The sequence below is a fragment of the Agelaius tricolor genome, unplaced genomic scaffold (assembly GCF_023055355.1).
Source record: "Agelaius tricolor isolate 1412-34295 unplaced genomic scaffold, bAgeTri1.0.p SCAF_8, whole genome shotgun sequence".
Classification (NCBI taxonomy): Eukaryota; Metazoa; Chordata; class Aves; order Passeriformes; family Icteridae; genus Agelaius; species Agelaius tricolor.
Genome location: NW_027269268.1, coordinates 5,042,760 through 5,063,547, shown reverse-complemented (window position 1 = coordinate 5,063,547; position 20,788 = coordinate 5,042,760). Strand labels below are relative to the sequence as shown.

The 20,788-nt window shown below is 36.3% G+C and overlaps 1 protein-coding gene across 2 annotated transcripts in view; it reads right to left on the bottom strand.

Annotated features, from left to right (window-relative positions):
- The window catches only part of LRBA (LPS responsive beige-like anchor protein), a 370,517-nt gene that overhangs the window by 268,121 nt on the left and 81,608 nt on the right, over positions 1-20,788 (bottom strand). For both annotated transcript variants that reach the window (XM_071431464.1, XM_071431465.1), the window contains 4 exons: positions 11,322-11,455; positions 3,033-3,111; positions 2,637-2,770; positions 403-464 (listed from right to left, as the gene is read on the bottom strand). In XM_071431464.1, coding sequence (XP_071287565.1) covers positions 403-464; positions 2,637-2,770; positions 3,033-3,111; positions 11,322-11,455 — 409 coding nt within the window. The remainder of the gene's footprint in view (positions 1-402; positions 465-2,636; positions 2,771-3,032; positions 3,112-11,321; positions 11,456-20,788) is intronic.

Below are 20,788 nucleotides of genomic sequence, written 5' to 3'. Positions count from 1 at the left end.
AATCAATTAGGAATGACAGGGTTTTAAAAGTATTTATCACTCATTTCATAACCTCTACACAAAAGGAAAAATTCTATTTATCCCAGAGGATTCAGCATGTCAAGATGCAGGAATCAATCAGTTTCTTATATATTATATTGATCCTATCTTATCTTATAAAAATGACAGCACAGAATTATGTAGGCACACCATCTTCAAGGTTATGTAAATGCTCAATAGCAAGGAAACAAAAACTCACTTGAATAGACAAAATTACTATTTTTTTTAATCAAAAGGCCTTGTACATTATCTTTTAACCTATTACACATGAACCTAAATTAAAAGTAAAATTTAGGGTAAAATTTTATCTGTAATTTCCGTTGTGTTCAGATAGATCAATTTCAGACATTACTTAAACCTCACCTGAGAGCAAAGGAGCATCACCAGCTCCACAACTGAACTGCTCGATTTCATGCACACAAGACCTACAAAATGAAAAAAAAAGATACATAAATGCATGCTCTTATGGCACCAGCTATTAACACAAACTGTTTTGAAGTACAATAGATTTAAGGCATTTTGACAAACAAAACAAAATTGAAATTTTCATGCCACTTTGAGTTTCAATTTTGTACTTTATCAGCACAAAATAAAAGTACGTATGTGAAAGGGAAATCATAAATTCCATGCCGTCCATCTAAAAGAAGCAGCTAAAAGTAATTCTTACCCCCATTACTCAGTTTCATAAATGTTTGTATGTCAAAATGATCAGAAGTGTGGTTAACATATGTTATATTAATCCACTGTATCTACATTTTCCTATTTCTCGAAGGATTGGGTCATTATATATGCAGAGAAGGGAAATGGCTTTATGACCTCTGCTTTCTCCATGACGCGTTCTCCTTTCAGCCCCCAGCTATCAATCAAGTTTCCATTTTGTTTCATGGCAGCAGACATCCCAAACACTCTTATTAGTACTTTGACCCTTAACCCCACACTAAACCTAAGCAGAAGTGCAAGCAGTAACCTATTATATATTTTCAGTTTTTTTACAAACTAATTTGAGTATTATTATTTGTATTCGCCTTTTGGCTTGGGTTTGTCTATAACTGGGGTTTAGAACCAAAAAATTGGTTTCATGTGTTCATTTTTGTCCAGACAGTTCATATACTCCCAGTGATTATCCTGCTTTTTCTTTGCTCATCCAATTTATGCAGTACTCATCTACCCATCTATATAACTATACTACAGTCAAAATACTTTGAACCAGAGTCTCTTTTATCTTCAAAAATAAAGCTTTGAGAAAAACTGCTTTTCTGGTTTTTCTTATTAAATGAATGAAATAAATTTGTTCACAAGGCAGCTTCCATTAAAATGTTTATCAGCTAAAATGATGCCCAAATGCATAAACAAAAGTAGAATCCCATCTTTTCGAGTCTCAAAGAAAGCAATTCATACATTTTTTCCTTCCATTTCTTCTTACTACAAATGGTAAGCAAGCTAAACTCCTAAACTAAACAACTTTAATTTGTGAAATTTAATGAAGTCTCAATTTTGATATCAGCAGTCCTCAGTGAAACACTTAGCAGTGTTTGATACTCTAATTGTGTTTCTGACAATGCTCATATTCAGCTCTTCAAACAGGATGACTGTCCTAATTCAAGAAACAAGTAGTTTCAAAAATGTTTTTAAAAGAACTTTAATTCCCTAAGAAGAAACTAGATCTGTTAGTGCAAACATAGCTCAAGTTAAGCAACCAAGGGATTCTATCATGAGTGCATTTATCACTGGAAGCTGCAACAAGCTCTTGTCACATCTTCAACAGTACAAAACTTGAAAATTTCACTCTGAAAACAGTGGACAAAGTAATTCATATGACACAGTCAAATTTTGAGAAAATTGAAAAACTGGTGTTGCACTGCTAAATTCAGTCTTCCAATATAGACATTTTTTTAAGTTGAGGACATTAATGTCTGCATTGCAGAACTGAAACTCATTTTTAAGCAGAGAGAAACCCACCAGTAGAAAGAAAATGTCATCATCTCAATCTCGACCATTTCATGCCAATCTTCCATCAGGAAGAGCCATGATCACTGCTGTGCACAGGAATCCCAGTCTTCTCAGATGTGCCAGAGAATCCTCCTCCATATGACAAGGATTCCTCTTACCTGTATGACTCCCTTCCAATAAGAAACCAAAAAGCCAGGAGCAGACTCACGTGTGAGAGAGGCAGCAGAACACACTCCACTGACATAGTTCCCAAGAACACTTCAGTTCCAACACCCCAGTAAAAGTGTCGTGTCTTGTACCCAACTCGCTACACTATACACTTTACTGCGTATCAAAGAGCTGACCCTGACACCAAAATTTTTCCTAAAGCTCAGAAAACACATTTTGTACAAGAGCTTCTATAGGACAAATGGCCAGGAGAGTCAGAAAACAAAGGAAGATGGACACAAAGAGGTAGCAGAAATGGAAAAGATGAGGAGTCAGTGACAATGGCCTCAGAAGGTTAAAGGCAGAAGAAACAAGAGGCAGTGAAATCCAGTGGACAGCACTGTTTGGGAAGGCAAGAAGAAAGTTCCTAAATAAAGAAATTTTCAGTCTCCAAGGTAACAAAGAACACAAAACCCCCCTTTTTTTAAATGGAAACTTACTTGTACCTTCTATCAGCAACTCCTGCCCATGGCTGCCCAAAAGAGTCCGAGAAAGAAAGGGAGCAAAATCCACAAAAATCTCTCTCAGCAGTGGGGCAGCTTTTTCCAAAGCATGCTCAAGCCTGTCTGTAATACTAGTAAAGAGATATGTGTAATTAGCAATAAAAGAAAGAAGTTACTGGAATTTTGTAAAAAGGAATATAGATTTTGACAATGTTTAAGTGATATACATGTATAAGAAGGAATTAATCCAACGCTCAGTATTTTCCCAAACCTTCATTAGTTCATTGAAAATCAGCAAAAGGACATTCTTAAGTTATGTGGTATCAGAATACCAATTGTAATATCAATAACATGAGCTGCAGCACAGCTGTTCAGATCAATTGGAGAAGTTACCTCATATTGGAGGCAGAATCCTCAGGCACTGAAGAAACTGCAGGAACAGATGGCAATTTTGAATTAGATGATCCTCTTCCTACAAGAGAAAGTAATAATAAACAAATTATATAAGAAAACATTCCAGGGATTAGAAAAGCAGACCAGAAACTAAAGCTTTGAGTCTCAGAAACCACAGTTTTCAACTCTTGTGTGAGGACTAGGTGAACTCCATTCACCCCTTTGTACCTCAAATTTATTTTTTTTTCCATAGAAGTCCTATTTACTTGCATTCATATTTACCAGGTATGCCATGGCAAGTTTTTTAAATGTTGCTTTAGCACATACAGAAATTAATTCAAGGAAGCATTGTAGTTTGTTTTGTGAAGGAAGTCAGATTAGGCTGCAGTGATTCCTTCTGGTCTTATAAACCAGGATATAAACCTCTCTGAACAAATTTAGTAACACTTACAACCCTAGAAATAATGTTTTACACAAACAATGTTTTACACCTTTACTATACCTATAATATGCTAATACATATAATAATATTAACAAATAATATTAAAAAATAATATAAATAAATAATAATATACAGCCAAATGGTAATGTTTTAAAACCACCTATTTTGGTTAGTGGAAATGTTCACCTATTTTCAAGTAACTTGCACAGAGAACCCTTAGAATTTTTGTCTGAAATTAAAATATGTATTTGTGTCAAAATCATGCAGAAAACAATGAGTGGATATTTTCAACAGCCAAGCTTAAATTTTTGCAAAACTGAGACTCTGACAGAGGCAGCTATGATAAAATTTTCCATTGCACTGCCGGTGTCATTAGCATGATGGCAGTGGTATAACCTCATTTATGAGTTATTAACTTTGCCACATCAATTATTCAAAGGCTGATAGGGAAGACTGGGTCATTTATGTATCCTACACTTACAGAAAAAAAGCAGTTGTGTTATGTCAAATTGACACTACATGGCTCTCATCAGCAGAGGGAATCTGTAAATATTAAATTCTGCTGCTCCGTATATAGAGAAATACAAGCTCCCCATACTGCAGTATGGATTGGTATTAGCAATGATGAACAGGGGGCAAGCTAGACAGCCAGAGACTTCACAGATATTTTCTGCCAGGATAGCAATGGTGACTCACAAATCTTACACTGCATTCCAAGCTATAGAGAGGAATGAATCTTAGCAGACAGGTTTCTGTGCATTTCCCAGGAGCATGACTGCTCCTGGTCTATCTGCAATCCTATCTCTTTCCACCCCGAGACCCTGTCCTATTCTCTTGCCTCTCACCTTGCCAGTTACAGATTTTTATGCTGCTGGAAAGGAGTGGAGGAAAAAAAAAAAAGGAAAAAAAGCCTGAAAAAAGAGAGTTTAATCGTTTTAGTTCTCACACATATCTTAGCAAAGGAGTTACCCTTCTTAGAACTGTAACTATAGGAAAAATTCCTAATGGTCCCACTACAATGGAGTTGATTAATTCAGTTAAATGCAACCTGTCTGGAAATTAGCTGCTGAGATCTCGAAACTATCTACCAAAATCTGTCAACTGAAACTTTTTAAAGATTTTCAACTTGAATCAAGTGAAACAGATTTAGAAAGAGATGGCTAAGATAGATCCCTGAATTTATTTCTCCCATCAAATTTCAAACTTCTGCTCCAAAACTCTGGCAACACAGAGCTTCCTCCAAAAAATATCAAGGGCTTCTGGTGGGTGAGGGATTTTTTGTTTGTCTGTCCAGAGAAGGTAGTTTTCTCCAATCTTATTTAAAGGCAGCACAGGAACTAATAAAATAAATTAGAATATCATAACCATGAAAAGTTTTGCTCTTATTTCTTTTTCTTTCTTCAGAGATAGGAGATATCTTTGTGAATGTGATTCATTTGTGTTTTACATAAATTCAACCTGAAGCTCTTATGCTGACTGCTGTATAGGTCTGATAGAATCAGAATGAAAGTGAGTGGGCCACACAGAATGAAGGATAAGAAACTGGTGAACAAAGTGTTAGCTGAAAGCAAAATGAAATGTGAATCTTCTGGGCACTGTATCCTAAATAATTTCTCCAATAAAGACTAATAAAATATATATTCCTGAAAGTTTCAAGGTGATGGCAAGATTTTGTAAATGTTCTCAATATTTTCATGGATACAATTCCATTTTTTTAACAGCTAGTTTTCCACAGCCAAATGACTAAAAAGTATTTTGGCTACTTCCAACAGAAAAGCTGTCAAATGATGTGCTGAAAATTAGAACACAGCCTCCTGCCCAGAAAAACAAAGCCTACATAAGGCAACAAAGCCACATGATTCAGTGGTTTGTCAGATAATTTTGTAGCTGTCAAGTTTCTTTCCCTTTTAATTTTTTATTAAGACTTTAAAACTACAATGTCATTTGTCATGAGAATTTTTCTATTTAAATAATTTGACTAGAATACCTAGCTTTCTCCCCAAAGCCCAGCATCCCTATTCTCATTTAACAAGTCCCTCTAACTTGAAAATACTCTGAAGTCCACATGTCCAAAAGGTGATTTATAGGCTCACACTACCCATAAATGGAAATCAGCACACTGATCTGTGTAGTCCAACACAGTACCAAACTGAAATGGCACACAAAGCCTTCTAAACAAGAAAGTCCTAAACAAACAGGCTGTGGAAGCAGCAATGTCTTGATACAGAAATGCTCACATGTGTTTTACCCCATCTAAAATCTGACACCAGTAATCCACTCCTCACTGGGTATGGTTATATAGTCAATACTACATACAACCAAAATCCTACCCTATTAAAGCAAAGATTATCAGGAGAAAATAGGACTTAACAGTGAAGCATAACAGCATGATTTTTTAAATTAAATGAGACAAAAATAATTCTATGGAGCATTTGGGCCGTTATTTCAGCAAAATAACTGAAGGAAAAAATTAGGGAAAAAATAAAATCAAAGGAAACATCTGCAAGGACAATGAGAGGGCTTAATAGCCATCACGAGGCTAGTAAAGAAACATACTCTCAGCCTAGGGTAACTTGGCTTTATTTTTGTTTGTTTTATTTTGTTGGGATAGGTTGGGGCTTTTTTAATTTTCCATTTTGTCAACAAAACTGGTAAAAATACTTTGAGTGAGAAGTAAAGGAAATCACTGACAGCACAGGACACGATTATTTTTTCTTTAAGATATATAAAAAACCTGCACAAAACAGATTAGGTATAAATGTAAAACACTGTGAAATTTTAAGTAAATATCAACTTTTTAAAATAGACATAACAGAAAAAGCACTGATAATTTGAATTTAACAAAGCATAAGGGAGGCATCTGATATTTTTTTTGAAGATTACATAAGGATATTTATGGTCTGAATTTCTTCATGCTTATCAACACCTAAAACCACATTCCAAACTTAGATTTTTTTTTTCACTAAAAGGGGTGAATCTCAGATTTATCCCAGCAGAAAATTTCAGGGTTCTTTCAATGGGATTAGGCATAGTGATTTTTGCATGCAGATTTTGTTTTGTGAAGGTATATTTTTTACTTTATTTAACTCAGAGGTAGCTTTTTATTACACTTTTTTTCTGCTTTTAGTGAAAAAATGAAAATACTTCAGTAGCATATTTTCATCCACAACACACATGTGGGTAAGTTCAGTAGCTACTTCAAACATGTGGAACTAAACTGACTTATCTCTTCCTTATCCTTTCACTGATAAACTGGCTCCTTCAAACTGACAGTTTTACAGACATTTGCAAGAACATAAAAGAAAATGCAAATAGATCATCTGTCTAGCACCCTTACAGTGAAACCTTATTGTTTATTCAAGGTCCCCAAGGGTCTAAACAAACAGTGTCTCAAGCAATAAAATATTGTTAAAAAACCCTTTGTGCAAGATCCTCATCCTTTTGCATATACACTTACAAAGTGCACTTGGCAATGCACAAGCAGTACATGATAATTTACTTTGTGAGGAGATGGAGATGAAGTATAAAAAACCCCAGAGCTGAATTAAATAACCATATCTCTTATTTTTGTACAACAGACCTTCCCTACATAAATGCACCAGTGCCCTTGGTGGAAGAGGCATGTAGTAAAATAATGAGCTCATTCCGGGGCTGGAAGTGCACAATGCAAGACTACAATGAAAGGTTTTACAAGCTAATATAAGGGATCTGTTACATAAACACATCTGTAGGCTAAACCAAAACAGATTTTATCAAACAACTTGAAAACTTCTCTGAAGAGAAGCGGCTTTAAAACAGTTTTTATACTAACACAGTATCAAGCCATTTCCATGGCATATCATCAGGATCTGAGGTTTTTTAAAGTGCCATTCTGCTTTGGTAACTAGCTTTCAACTACTGTCACCGTTAAGTTGGAATTCTCTTTGAAATAATTACTATAATCCAGTGAATTGCTTGAACAACCTCTGCACTGATGGTAACTCACTTCATGATCATTTTTCTTACTTTAGCTTGTCTCCTGTTAATTTATTTTATTGCATGACTTCAAGTTCATTTTCACCTATGTACAAAAATCAATGAATACCATTCATCTTTGCAAAACAAGCCAACTGCCACAGAAAATTTACATTTTCCCATGTATTGGACTAGAATTCAGGAGTCACAACTCTGTTTTTACCCGCTGTTACTGCTTATCCTGGTGTTTCTTCCAAGCATTCACTTCCTTTGTCACTTCACCCTTTGACATGGCCTTGTTTACAATTTCACAATTTGGAAACAGCTTGTCCAGAGAAGAAAAAATCCTGTAACTATCTGTGTGTGGCTCAGAGGCAAAACAAGTGAAACTCAAAGAACTTCAAGTAGGAAGGGGAGGAGGCAGACAACAGAAACTGAGTGGAACTTTCTCAGCGTTTTTCTATATTCAGAATGTCAGTAAGGACAAGAGAAAATTCATTCCTGCTTCCTTCAGAATTTTCATATCCCCTCTTCATAAAAATCATATTTGGAAAACCATTTGGAAACCGGATAGTGAAAGCCTCAAGATTGAATTAAAAGACTGAATTAAGGGCATTAATAAAACACATGTGAAATCCTTCAAGAACGTAAACAGAGAAACTCAGAGCATCAGAGAAAACAGTGGGAGTGCAAACTGCAAAACATTTTAAAAAATTCTCACCACTTCAGAACACAGTGACTGTTATGGAAACATTTAAAAGGAAAACTGACAAAAAAAAAATACAGGCATCCTGCTGGCATGTTCACAATAGCTCAGGCAGCTCTACCAAGTCCTGCCTGTCCAAATATTAGTCTTGTCTTAGCAGTAGCCCTTCCTGAAAACAGCATGTGTAAAACCTCTGCGTCACTTCGCACATTCAGCCTGTGAGACAACCCAAGGAAGGAACAACTCCAGTGAATTCACCCTTCTTACATTACTACTAGCAAAAATGCTCTTTTGTTCAATACCACCCTTGGTAGTAGGCATTGAATGATTAGCTCAAGATGGGCCCCCAGGTTTATCTTCTCTGGTCATTTCCAAGATTCCAGCAAACCAACAACCCAAATACCAGCCATCAGCACAGACCGATGGGAAACTTCAGATCACAAGGGGCACATCTGTGTTCAGCAAAGGCTTTCTGTGCTATGAAATATTCTGCAGACTGAATGAGTAAAGACAAAGAAATTTATGCAAAAAGGCTGGAGTGTCTGAGAACAAAACATGTTTTATCCCCTTTTGAAGTATCAGAGGAACAGAGTGAGCTTGGATGGTTCTTTCCAATCCATCAACACTCTGAATTTGGTAGGCCAAGAGTTGTCACAATCCATGTGATATGGGAGCACCTAAGCATCAAATACCTGAGATGCTCACAAACCATGAGCTACAGTCAAGATGCAAACTCCAGGAGAAAATATTGGGAAGGAGCCTGATGAATTCTGAGTACACACAAATGGCAGTGGAGGTATCTGGAACTACACAGGGTGATATTTCAACGCAAATCCTCCCTTGACCAAGCAATTCTGACATCACATCTACAGGTGGAGGAATATCACATACTATGTAACACTTATTCCCAAATTGAGTGTTTCTACACATTACTATTAGAACACTATCACCTGCTATTTAATCCTATTTCAATGTCTGCATACCACTTTCACCCCTGTTTTACACTAAATCTGCTCAAATCTTCATCATAAAGCATTATGTGTTCATATATTTTACAGGCTATATATTTTATATATTAAAATTAATTATCTATATAATTTATATGTAATATTATGATTTGTATATATAGTATATAATTATATATGTTATCAATTTTTTTTATGTATCAAACAAATGTATATAAAACTCACTTTAAAAAAAGATGAGATGTGGTTTTTAACATAGGAATAATGTTTAACAGCCTTCATATCAAACATGAATTAGCCCCAAATTTATATTCACTACATAAGCTCCTACCTAATCTCAGCACTTTTTTAAAAAAAGGTTTAATTTATTTCTTAATTGCAAAAGTTAACAGACTTATAATGAGTCGTAGCTGGAAAAAATGAGAACAATGTAGATTCTCTGCTGCATGAAACTAAAACTTAGTGAAAGAATGTGATTTGAACTCAGAGAAAAATTGTATTAATTATATTTTTATTTTATAGGAAGCTTGCTTATTACTACTTCCGTCTTCTAATAAAAAACAAATTAAGGCCTTATAGAGAATTCAATTTCAAACTGAAACGTGCACAAGTTACATGAGCAACATTAAATGTAAACCACTCCAACTCTGCAAGATTTTTGTTTCCATGCCATTATTTTACAAAGGAAAAAAGAAACCGTCTTATGTTTTAATCTGTTTAAGGCATGATTTCATTTATCCCTTTACTTTTTCTTTTAATTAATTATATTGCCAATCTAAACATGTCTATTTTTAATCCTGATTAGTTTCTTTTTATGCATATCAGTTCAGATTACACGTCCAATTTTTGCCAAAACTTCCAGACATGATGGAAGTCACACAGTTACAAACTGCATTAGTATTGTTTATTGTCTGGATTTCTCATACATTCTACAGGCACAGGAGCACTTTTTTTTTTCCTCTATACGTTCCTAAAAGATGACTAAATCTGAAAATCAATGTCCATCTGTCTTGTTTTTATTAAAAGCAAGCAAATACTTACTTCAGAAAGAGTAATAATTAAGCCTACAGTGACTCTGGGTTAATCAGACATTAACAAATTAGGAATTATTTTAAACAATTTCAATGTAGGTGACGTTTCACTATTTTTAAAACAGATTAGCTGCTCAGAGCCAATCTTCCCCAAAGAACTGTGACATTTCAAAATACAGCTAATTCCACTACTTCAAATATTACTCCTACACGAATATAATGCTACCTCCAGCAGTTCTGGTGGCAATGGATTGTCCCTTTCACTAAGAGTAAGAACATACTATATTTTAATAGCTCTTCTTTTCCTTTAAAATGACTGGAACAATACCTTTTTGATTCTCCCAAGCAATGGAATGGGCAGTTGAAGATGGGAACAAATACCTTCCAGACACACAAGTAGAGAGGACATGGTAACAGACCACGTTTTTTTTCCCCAGTTCTTGCAGTTGGATGTAAATTCACAAAACCAGGAAGCAAGAAACTCAAACATGGAAAAAACCACCAATAATCAGGCACAGCTTGAGATTTCCTTGATTAAGATCCAAATCACTTCTATGTCTTGAAGTCAAACTTCATGGGCACAAAGATCCTACACAGCCTTGTGATTCAGACATGGCTGAGTAGAAAAGCATGGCTTTGACATATCATTTAAGGTTAAACATCATTTATCTCACACAAAACAACCAGAGAGACCAAGGGTTCAAAGGAACACTTGCTTATAAACAATCTACTCCATTTTGTCCCCACTGAAAAAACTGTCCAAAGCAATTGGTTTAGCATCAACACTGAATTTGACCTCAGGCTAAAGCTATTGGAAACACTTGGCTATAATTTCCAGTTCTACTTAGCACTAACACATATACTTGGTCAAACACCTCAGAATTTATAAATAAGCTTACACTTTACATTATTAATTTGTAATAAAAAATAGTCTATAGAATACACCATCTTTATACTACATGTAAGTTAATACAATATGATTGCTCTATCAAAACAGTGAGAAATCTTGAAATTAAGACAAATATTGCTCAGACAGTTGCATTTGTTGCAACATTAGGGTTTTTTTCTTATACAGTACTATTTTTGCAATTTTTTTCTTTATTTTATTTGTATTCAGAGGGAATGGCGATGGAAATAGAAGCAACAGAAAAAGTGTTTGTATTAAGGTTGCTTAATTTAACCCTTACTTACCAGGAGATTCTCCAGACAAATCTGGGGCTTGGGCTGAATCTAAAGAAGAAACCACACTGACAGCATTTGTAGGAGCACCAATAGCAGCTGTAGAAGAGGAAATGCTTGATTTCTTCGTTGGTACAACAACGCTCCTAGGTGAAGATAAAAAGTTAGTAAATTATACTGTATGTGAAGGTTCACGCTACTCTGATCCTTTTTTATGCATCTAGCACTTGCACTACTACGTCCTGCAGAAGTTCCTTTGCTTCCCTACTTTCTTTTTCAATCATCTTTTGTAGGCAACCTTAACCTGAGGACACTTCACTTGTTGATGGTACACGTTTTTATGCTACACTTTATTATCTCATCCACCTCCACAGAACCCCTGACTAAAAGCACAAAGTTAGAAGATCACCAGGATAAGGGTTCAGCAACAAGGCTTTTCTTTGCACCTCAGTTTGCCCAAGATTTGGCTTTAAACTTCAGGCAACTATTTACAAATGATGTGGCAGTATTCAACTTCAAGGTGAATTATCAACTCTGAAGGATGCATTGACAGTCTTTTACACCAGGTATTCTAATGCAGAACAGAAGACTGATTGAAGAAGGACATACCATAGCGAAAAACATCCTAACACATCTGCAGGCACATACAAATGCTCACACATATCAAAAATACAGCTAAGGATGAATTTAAGTATATCTTGCCCATCAAGTTTTATTTATATAACAAATCAAAACATTCCTTGGAGTTAAGATAGAACCTCCATATTTTATACAAGCTAAATGTCAGGCCTTATAGTCAGCATTAAAGACTACATCAGAGGAAAAGATACCAAGTGACAAGTTAGGCATGGAAATTTATCTGACATGTTACAAAGACATGTATTTATGCTATACCAATTTCAATTAAATTGTAGTACTTCATTCCAAATACCTAAAAGGCCTTGTTAAGCATACGTTAAAGGCATTTTTAATTGCAAGTTAGCTCCATAAACATGCAAAACCCCAGCTAATGAGGTAAAGAGTACAGCTGATATATAATGTACTCCCACTGCAGCGCTTACTTTTAATTACCTGGTGTTAACCATAAGCTGAAGATCTTCAACATTCAATTTATTTAATCACATCTTTTGTTGACAGTAATACAACTACACACTGAAAGTATTCCCTTAATAGCTTTAAAATATTCATTTTCTAAATAGAGTAACTCAGAAACTTGACCTAAATTCAGGTGTGAGAACAACCAAAGAAGTTCTTTCAAATATTTCTAAAACAGTTCTTGCTGGAATGGGGAAAGGAGGACTATATTTGAGTCCCTCTTCAGTCACAGGATGTCAAAGGATGCCACAGAAGCTAGCCCACGTTACAGATTAAATCAGCCCTCCTCAATGGCCAGAGTAGGCAGGCACCATACTTGGAGGCAGTACATGTCATATCATTATAGGGGTGACTGCTAATGTTAACTAGTCACTAAAAAAATAGAAGCAACAACACCTGAGCCCCAAGTCAAGATACTGTGCCTAAACTATGAATTTTGCTCGTATGTTCATGTCTGTTTCCCTGAAACATGAACAATGGGCTAAGAAACAGGTCATATATTTAGAGTGCTTTTAAAATTATTGTCACATTACCAATTAATTTTGCACCATGCAGGTATAAGAAGGGGATCTCTCACTCAAGAGTCTGTGACATTCACTGCCTGGAAATTGCTCCTACTATTCTGTAGCACACATCCAAACCCCTGGAAGGGGTTAGGAAATGAATACAAGTTTACAGAGTACAAATACACCCACATACAGTAAACTTTGAGATATTTTTCCAATCTTCACAATTCAGCACCGAAGTCCAGGTATACTCCTTTAGAGATTTTAAGTCCTTTCACTGTACAGATATCCAATGCAAGAAATACTAATCAATAATATTAAACCTAAAAATGTATAACTTCTCATTATAAATATGTATCTATTCAGGTGGTCTCCATAAGACCTTGGTGCATGATCTGGAAAAATTTCTTTGCACACCAAGCTACAGAAATAATCATCCATTTGCTGTTAACTAATACAGACAATTATATTGGATATAATACATTTGATTTAGGAGAATGTTTAGTGACAAATTTTGGTGCACATATAGATGGAAGTTGTGCACACATAGGTTGTGTCTGTTCAAAAACATATAATTCATGTAAATAATTTTAAATTGGAAAACATCAAATTACCTTGAGGGTAAAAGCAAGTCCTTTAGAGAAGCTTTCTGTTTCAGAGCTAATAGTCAATCAGAATTCTCTCAAAAACATCAAATCAGAATGGTTGTGTCCTCTGAATGCCTATGAATGTTCTGGTTTTACTCTCTGACTCTACTAAGACCCCCAGGAACTACAAAACAGGTGGCATTTAAGTCATAAAGAACATACCAGAACCACACTTTAAAAAACAAAATACATACATGGCAGAATTTTGACCAAATTCGATATTAGAAAAGACCTATTATAGATGAATATCAATAAATGAACAATGCTGGAAGCATCGAGAAGGACTTCTAGAAGAGCTTCAGCACTACTAAAAGCAGCTCCTCACAGGGCAAGTGACAGCTCTGGAACTGCACAGGAGCAAGGATGCCTGGCCTGGAGCAAGGATGGCCGTGTGCAGACAGAGCTGTTACCTTAACAGTGCTCATCTGCAGCCAGCAATGAGGGCAGGCAAAAGAAATCCCAGCTCCAGCAGCCTTCTGGCACAACACTATAGATTATCATTCCTTCCTGTAAACTCCTCCTGACCTTCAGTGTGCTGAAGTGGAGCTGCACTGAGGGAGTAGTTTCAGCAAGTTGTCAGAGTCTCTACAGCTGCCCAAGGAGAGGTGCATTCAAGGAAAAGAATTAAGACTTTGAGTTTTTCCCCCTGGACTGCAATAGACAGCAGTAAATGACCAGAACAGTCCCTTTTGCTTTTTCAGATCTTTTGTCTATCTCCTCACCTTCCAAACTGTACAAGTTTGGGAATACATCTATAGCTGCTACTCTAACTTTCAGGAACTCACTTGACATGAAGTATACTAAAAAGTATTCTAAAAGTATACTACAGTATAGAACTATATTCTAACACTCACTTTCAGTATAATTTTCAGCATCTAGCAATGGCATTCACTACAAGAAAGATATTCAGATTATGAGCACAAGAAATCTGGCACTTATTCTATTCACAGCTGTAAAGCAGAGCTGCTGCTTTAATTTATTTTTTTTTTAATTACCCAATATTATTCCTCTTGCTTTGATTCAAGGCATAAAAATGAATAGCTACAGGTATCAGACTTTGAAATATAAGAGAACGTGCTACCTTATAAACAGGACACAGGGAAATGCCTGAGTATTCCAGTGTCACTGCATGCTTCAAACAAGTGACACCAACTCTCACAAACTTTTCTGAGAGATACACATTGGTTACTATACCCCACTGAAACAGAACCTCTAGCCTTTAGCTAAAGAATAAGACTTCAACAAATCTACTTCATAAATTCAACAGCAAAAAGGTCCTGTTGGACTTTGTACCCTTAAAATAAAAGAGAGGCATTGAACATGTCACCGTGGAGCTCAGACTACTTCTGAACAGAATTGATTTTAGATAGTGATCTGCAACAGTCAACTGAAATTATTGCTATTTTTGAGCCAAAATAAAATAAACAGTATGTCTGGTGAGGAAAGAAGGTCCCTTCCAAAAGCTGTGTCAATCTGATGCACACAGCCAAAAGAAGTGCTGGATATTGTTTAAAAGCATGATGCAAGAAAACCCCAAATTGTGAATTTTCCTGGTCTTCTAGTCAGTTGCCATGGCTTTCTGATGCAAAAATCCTTGAAGGAGGTCAAGAACCACAAACCAAAACACCCAAGTATCCTGACATACTGACTTTCTAGCTGTGCACTGCTGCAGTACGGGTAATGTAACATTTATTGCCAGGGATGTCTTCCCTTTCAACAGGGCAACTGACCAATGTTACAGCTGCAGGATTTGCTTTAGGAGTTTCCATTCCAGGCCTTCTTCAAAGTTACGAAAGTACATGGAAAAGCAAACTAAGAATGTTGAAGCATAAACATCGATCATGTTTCTTTATTTACATTCTGAACTTCCTACATTTTTTCCTTCCTTGATATTTTCTTTGAATATTTAGGTGGAATTGCAAATGTGTTCCAAAGAAATATTTTTCCACAACCAGTGTTCCTTTGTATTCTTCTTTTGAAAGATTATTTAAATGTTAAAATAAGAAAAATGAATGCAACTGGCATAAACAATGCGAGACAGTGGAAAATTGAGTTTAAATATTGTAGCAAATAAACTACATAGAAAACATGAAGTGTTCAGCATATTATTAAATCAAGTAAATTTGTCAGAACTGTCCTAAAAATTGATGTACTTTCAACTTCCTTCAAATAATAGGGCACTTGCTTTTAAAGAGTACACAGATAAGACAGTCCTTTTTCTGTAGCTAAACTGATAAGTGTTTTCTGAAAAAGTTAATTGCTACGCATATGAAAAATATTCATCAACAAGCTGCTTTATATTCTATTTCCTCAGATCTACAAAAATAATATATTTTACAAAACATCTGTAATCATGATTAATTTTATCAGAATATGCACATTAAGCAACCTCACACAGGGGCAAAGAGGCTTCATGTGGAAAAAAGTATCAATACATTTTAGTCCTTAACATTCATATCAATTAAATTCTATTTCTTGGTTACACCTGTATATTAAAACATCCATTATATTGAGTTTCAGCTACAGGATAAATACAATTTTAAAAGTACACTCCTCTTGCAAGGAGACTTCAAGCACTATGGTAAGAACAACACTTAAGCTGCCTCATTTATATGACTATATTAGATGTTTGCCAGTTTTGATTTAAAATCAAATATTTAAGGTTTAAAATAAGAATTTACAGCGGGGAACTGATAAACATAGGCCAGACATAGTGAGAACCAGCTACCATAAATACATCTTAGCCAGAAGGTCAGTGTGTTATTAGTCCCAATTATGCTGAAGTGTAAGAAGTCTTCGTGTTGCAGACAATTATTCACTGCTGAATGAGCACAGAGCACTGGGCTGAACACTGACTTCCATCACAGACAAAGGCTTACGCAATAATGATCTATTCTGTCAAATTCCATAAGGATTTACTTATTGAACCCTTCCCTGGTTTCAGTTCACTGATTCTTCTGTTTCAATATAAAGATGGAAAATACCTACAGCTCCTAAAATTTTAGCATTTTCCCAAGTATTTACTTTGCATTGAGTTGGCAAGTCCCCATTTCTTTTAAATATATTTCAAGTATACAAATTTTCCTTGGGTGCAAGTCAAATATTCCTAACACAACATGAGGCAGCCCAAACTGATGACCTCATTGTAATTTAAAAATAGTTGCAAGAGCTCTGATTCCTCTTGACATGCAAGAATTTATACAGATTTAATTCTTAGTTTGTTTTGGTTTTTTTTAGCACTGAAAAGCAATGCAGGTGACAGTTTGTCTGTACCCCTATAGGATAATGGCTTTAATTCAAAACTGAAAGAAAAAAGCCTTCTTCCAGGCTACCAAAACGATGGCCACTGCAAGACTCCTGTGCAAAGAGCAAAAGATCAATAAAGAGGATCAGAGACTTATTTTTACCTCTATTTTGTGAGCCAGGAAGGCAGCCTGCCATGTCAGTGTCCTTCTATGGGCTCTGCTGTCTGTGGATAATACCCATTGTCTTATGTCTCCCTTGAAATATCCAAGGAGAAAGGAAGAACAAGAGACTCTTGAAACCATGAGGGATCAGAGAATGCAGGGAGGGGAAGAGAAGATATGATAGAAAGAATACAATCAATTTTGCAAGAGAACTTTAAAATCAGCTTGGCAGGGAGAAGACTTCAAATGGTTTGCCTCTTTGGTCCCTGCAGAATGCAAATTGCTGGTGTGCTGAAAGAGCTGAGCTTTCCATCACAGCACGTGTGCCTTTATCTAAAGATTCCCCATTCTCATATTCTGTCTCCACCAACACTTGGCAGATTTAATCTTGTCTAAAAATAGTTTACTCTTTTTGCATTGAAGGCCCAAATCAATGAAGTCTAAGATGTATCCATTCCATATAAAAAGGGACTTGGATGAAATTTAACTGAAATTACCACAACCAACTACTACAAAGGCATATGCACACCACTGACTGACAAATGAGTAAACACAGGCTAAGCCAAACTAAGCAGCTTACAGACAATGTTCCAAAAAGAAAAACAGGGCTATTAACATATCTGTTCTGCAAGTTGCAGCACAGCTGCAGATTTAAGCTCTATGGTACAAGATCATGATTTAAGAACCCATATTCCTCTGAACCCTCAGCATCAGCCTCCCATAATGACATGGTTATTGAATGTTTCCACAAAGAGCAGCAGAAGCCAGAAGAGACTGAGGTTTTATTTTAAAGCATACAGTAAAAATGGCAAGTGATAGCTTATGGGTTTTATTAGACTAATCGAAGAGAAATGTCATCTCTCTTTTTATCCCAAGCTTTGGTTATTTTTATTTCCATTTTATTTGAAATTGCTTGCATTAGTCCCCTCCTCTTTTCCTACACTATTACTACTAAATAAGAAAACTGCTGGTTTAGGACACACTGAAATCGGAACATTATTCATGTCCCTGTGGATCTTGGGAAAAAGCCAATGCAAGTTTTGAACTTTATCATGATAAACCCCTGGCACCCACTAATCACAAGATTGTATCTTCCCATAAGATAAGGGGCGGATTTTTGGCATGGGAATGAACACATACACCTAGCTGTTTCCAAAGGCTTGCAACCTGGCAGCCTTTCAGTAAGGTTTCACTCACATAGCTGTTACTGTATACTCTCCAGCTATGGCTGGGAAGTTGATAATCCTTAAGATATGAGGAGAGTTTTGATTTCTGACACAGCATTCCTGAGATAAATGCAGGATCAGAGAGATGCTTTGAAATTCCCAGAGATACCCCGCTGGTAAACTGCTACATGGGAACAACTTTTAACAAAGTGCCTTTAAAAAAAGAAAAAATAAAACAAAAATCACAGAATTTTTGTTTGCCATCAAACAATATATTAAATGTAAACCAGACACAGAAAAGAAGGAGCATCCCAAAGTCTGTTTTCCCAAAAAATAAATTTCACAATGTAACTTAGCATTTTTACCTATCACAGAGATGAGATCTATTATTTCCAACTCCATCCCAGTTTTTTATAAAAAGTGGTTTTTTAACCCTGGCACAATTCCTTCCTGCTGTGGTACCTAGGTGTCATTTCAGAGCATAAACTTGTATTTTAAGCAGTCTCACTACATAAAGTCCCCTTCAAATGGCCATGAAACTTGCCCGTCCATTTAACTTTTAATGTTTCACACACAGTTATTTTCTCTTTTTAACTTTAGCTAATAACATGTTTACAAAATACTTTATATAACTTCATTATTTTTTCCTCATGTGTTTAGCCCCACCTACAAACGAAAAAAATCTTTGGAAAGTAATGCCCACAAGTTATCACTGTGGAGCAGCCCAGACAGCTACACAAACCCTACAAAACTCTGCTCTTGTGTTCAGAAGCACAGTGCTGTCTACTGCTTCAACCCACACACCCTCTTCATTGCCCTGCATATATTCCTTCATCAGACCACCTTGTTTTGAGTAGCAAGGCAGTAATTTGGCATCAAGGTTAAGTGAAAGAATGTTAAGAGTTGTTACAAATGGCTGGCACTTTGGAGGTCGAAACAGAAGTGTCCATTGGGCAATGGAAAAGTAAAAGGGCAGAACAGCAAGTAATTCAACTTTTTAGTAACTTGCTTTATGAAACACACCACAACTTAAAGAGGTTTTTGGTTATTTTTTGACTGACGTTGTAACTATACAGGAAGAAGAACACAGAACTGCAAGTGACAGAAGGGCTGCTATCAATGCCCAGTATTTCATTAGTGTACATGTTATCAAATTAAATTGTACAGCTTCCTCTGATAAGGCTTTGTAGGTGTAATCTACCTATGTCAGCCATCAGGGCGGCAAGTGCCCAATTACTTCCTGTCTAGTTAACCTCCTGTACACCAATTCAAATCAGCACAAGCACTACAAACCTTTGGTGTCCACAATAGCTAAAAAATAATTCATAAATGCAATAGTCACTCCTGTACCAGATCTCCAAACAAATGTTACTTGGGCGGCTGAAACCATGCAGCAATTAACACTAGGATTTTCAAAAGAAAAAAGCATTATCACAGACTAAAGCATTTTGTTATTTGACATCAACTGCCCACTTGTAACAAAGAGCAACAAGAGGCCTTGAAGGGGAAGTGCCAAAAGAACTTGGGCAGCAGTGGGGAGAGAAGTGTCGCAAGTTCTAACTCAGTGTCCCCTTTCTATCAATTTCCCCCTCTGCCTCCATCCTCCTCCTGCTCCCAGAAAAAGTCCTCCTGTTCAGCATCACAAGGAGAACACAGTATTTACTCTGAGACAAGAGCCCAAATGCTGGCACACCCCATCTGTGTCTCATCTGGCCAGACACCAGTGTCTCTTCCCCCAGCAGTGATAGGGCAGTCAGAGTGAGTGGAGCAGACAGGCAGTGACACTCCTCTCATGGGGCAGCTGGTATTGTGAACAAGGCAGCCACAGACTGCAAAGACATCAGAGCCAGAGGAAGCTCAGGAATCAGCAGAGGATCAGATATTGGTATGGTAACAAGGGATCCCCTTGCACCAGACTGACTGCAGGATTTCTGGAAATAACCAAGGCTTTCCTTGAGGGAGGAATGCAAGTGTTACAGGATTCTTTCTTTTCTTTTTTTTGTTTTCTTTGCAGTTGTTGGGAATCCTGAAAACGTAAAAGGCATTAAGTCTAGTAAAAGACAGTTTGGTTTACTATGCTTGGGAAAAGATAAAGAGCTAATCAGACTGAGACACAAGGAACAGCAAAATTATTATCAGGAAAGAATGACTTCATTCTAAAAGGAAAAAAGCAGGGATTCTCCTTTTTGAATCCACTACAGCATTTGTGTACTAAGAAATGCAGAAATTTATTACAATGAAACAAAAAGCTGTTACTACAAAGCAAATCTAGCAGCTTAGGGATAATATCTACCCAATAATGAAAAGAGTTTAAGTAGCTACGCCTTTGGCACCAGAAGGCAGAACACACATCTATTTTCCTAAATGAATATGGGAATATTCTCTAGGTAGAAGGACACCTAGATGATTACTCCATTGGTTTTGAACCATTTGTAACTATTAGTAAGCCAGTATTCTTTTGCAGGCCCACAATAACAGAGACTAGATACAACATTGTGATGAATACACCTGCTGATCTACCTATCATTATTTTAAGCTATTTAATGTCTGTTTTGTTTCTTGAGTTCTTTAAAGCCAACTAAATATGCACAGCAGCACTCATCTGCCAGTGCTACACTTAGTAGTTCTGGTAAAGCATTGGTTTTCCTGTTCTTTACC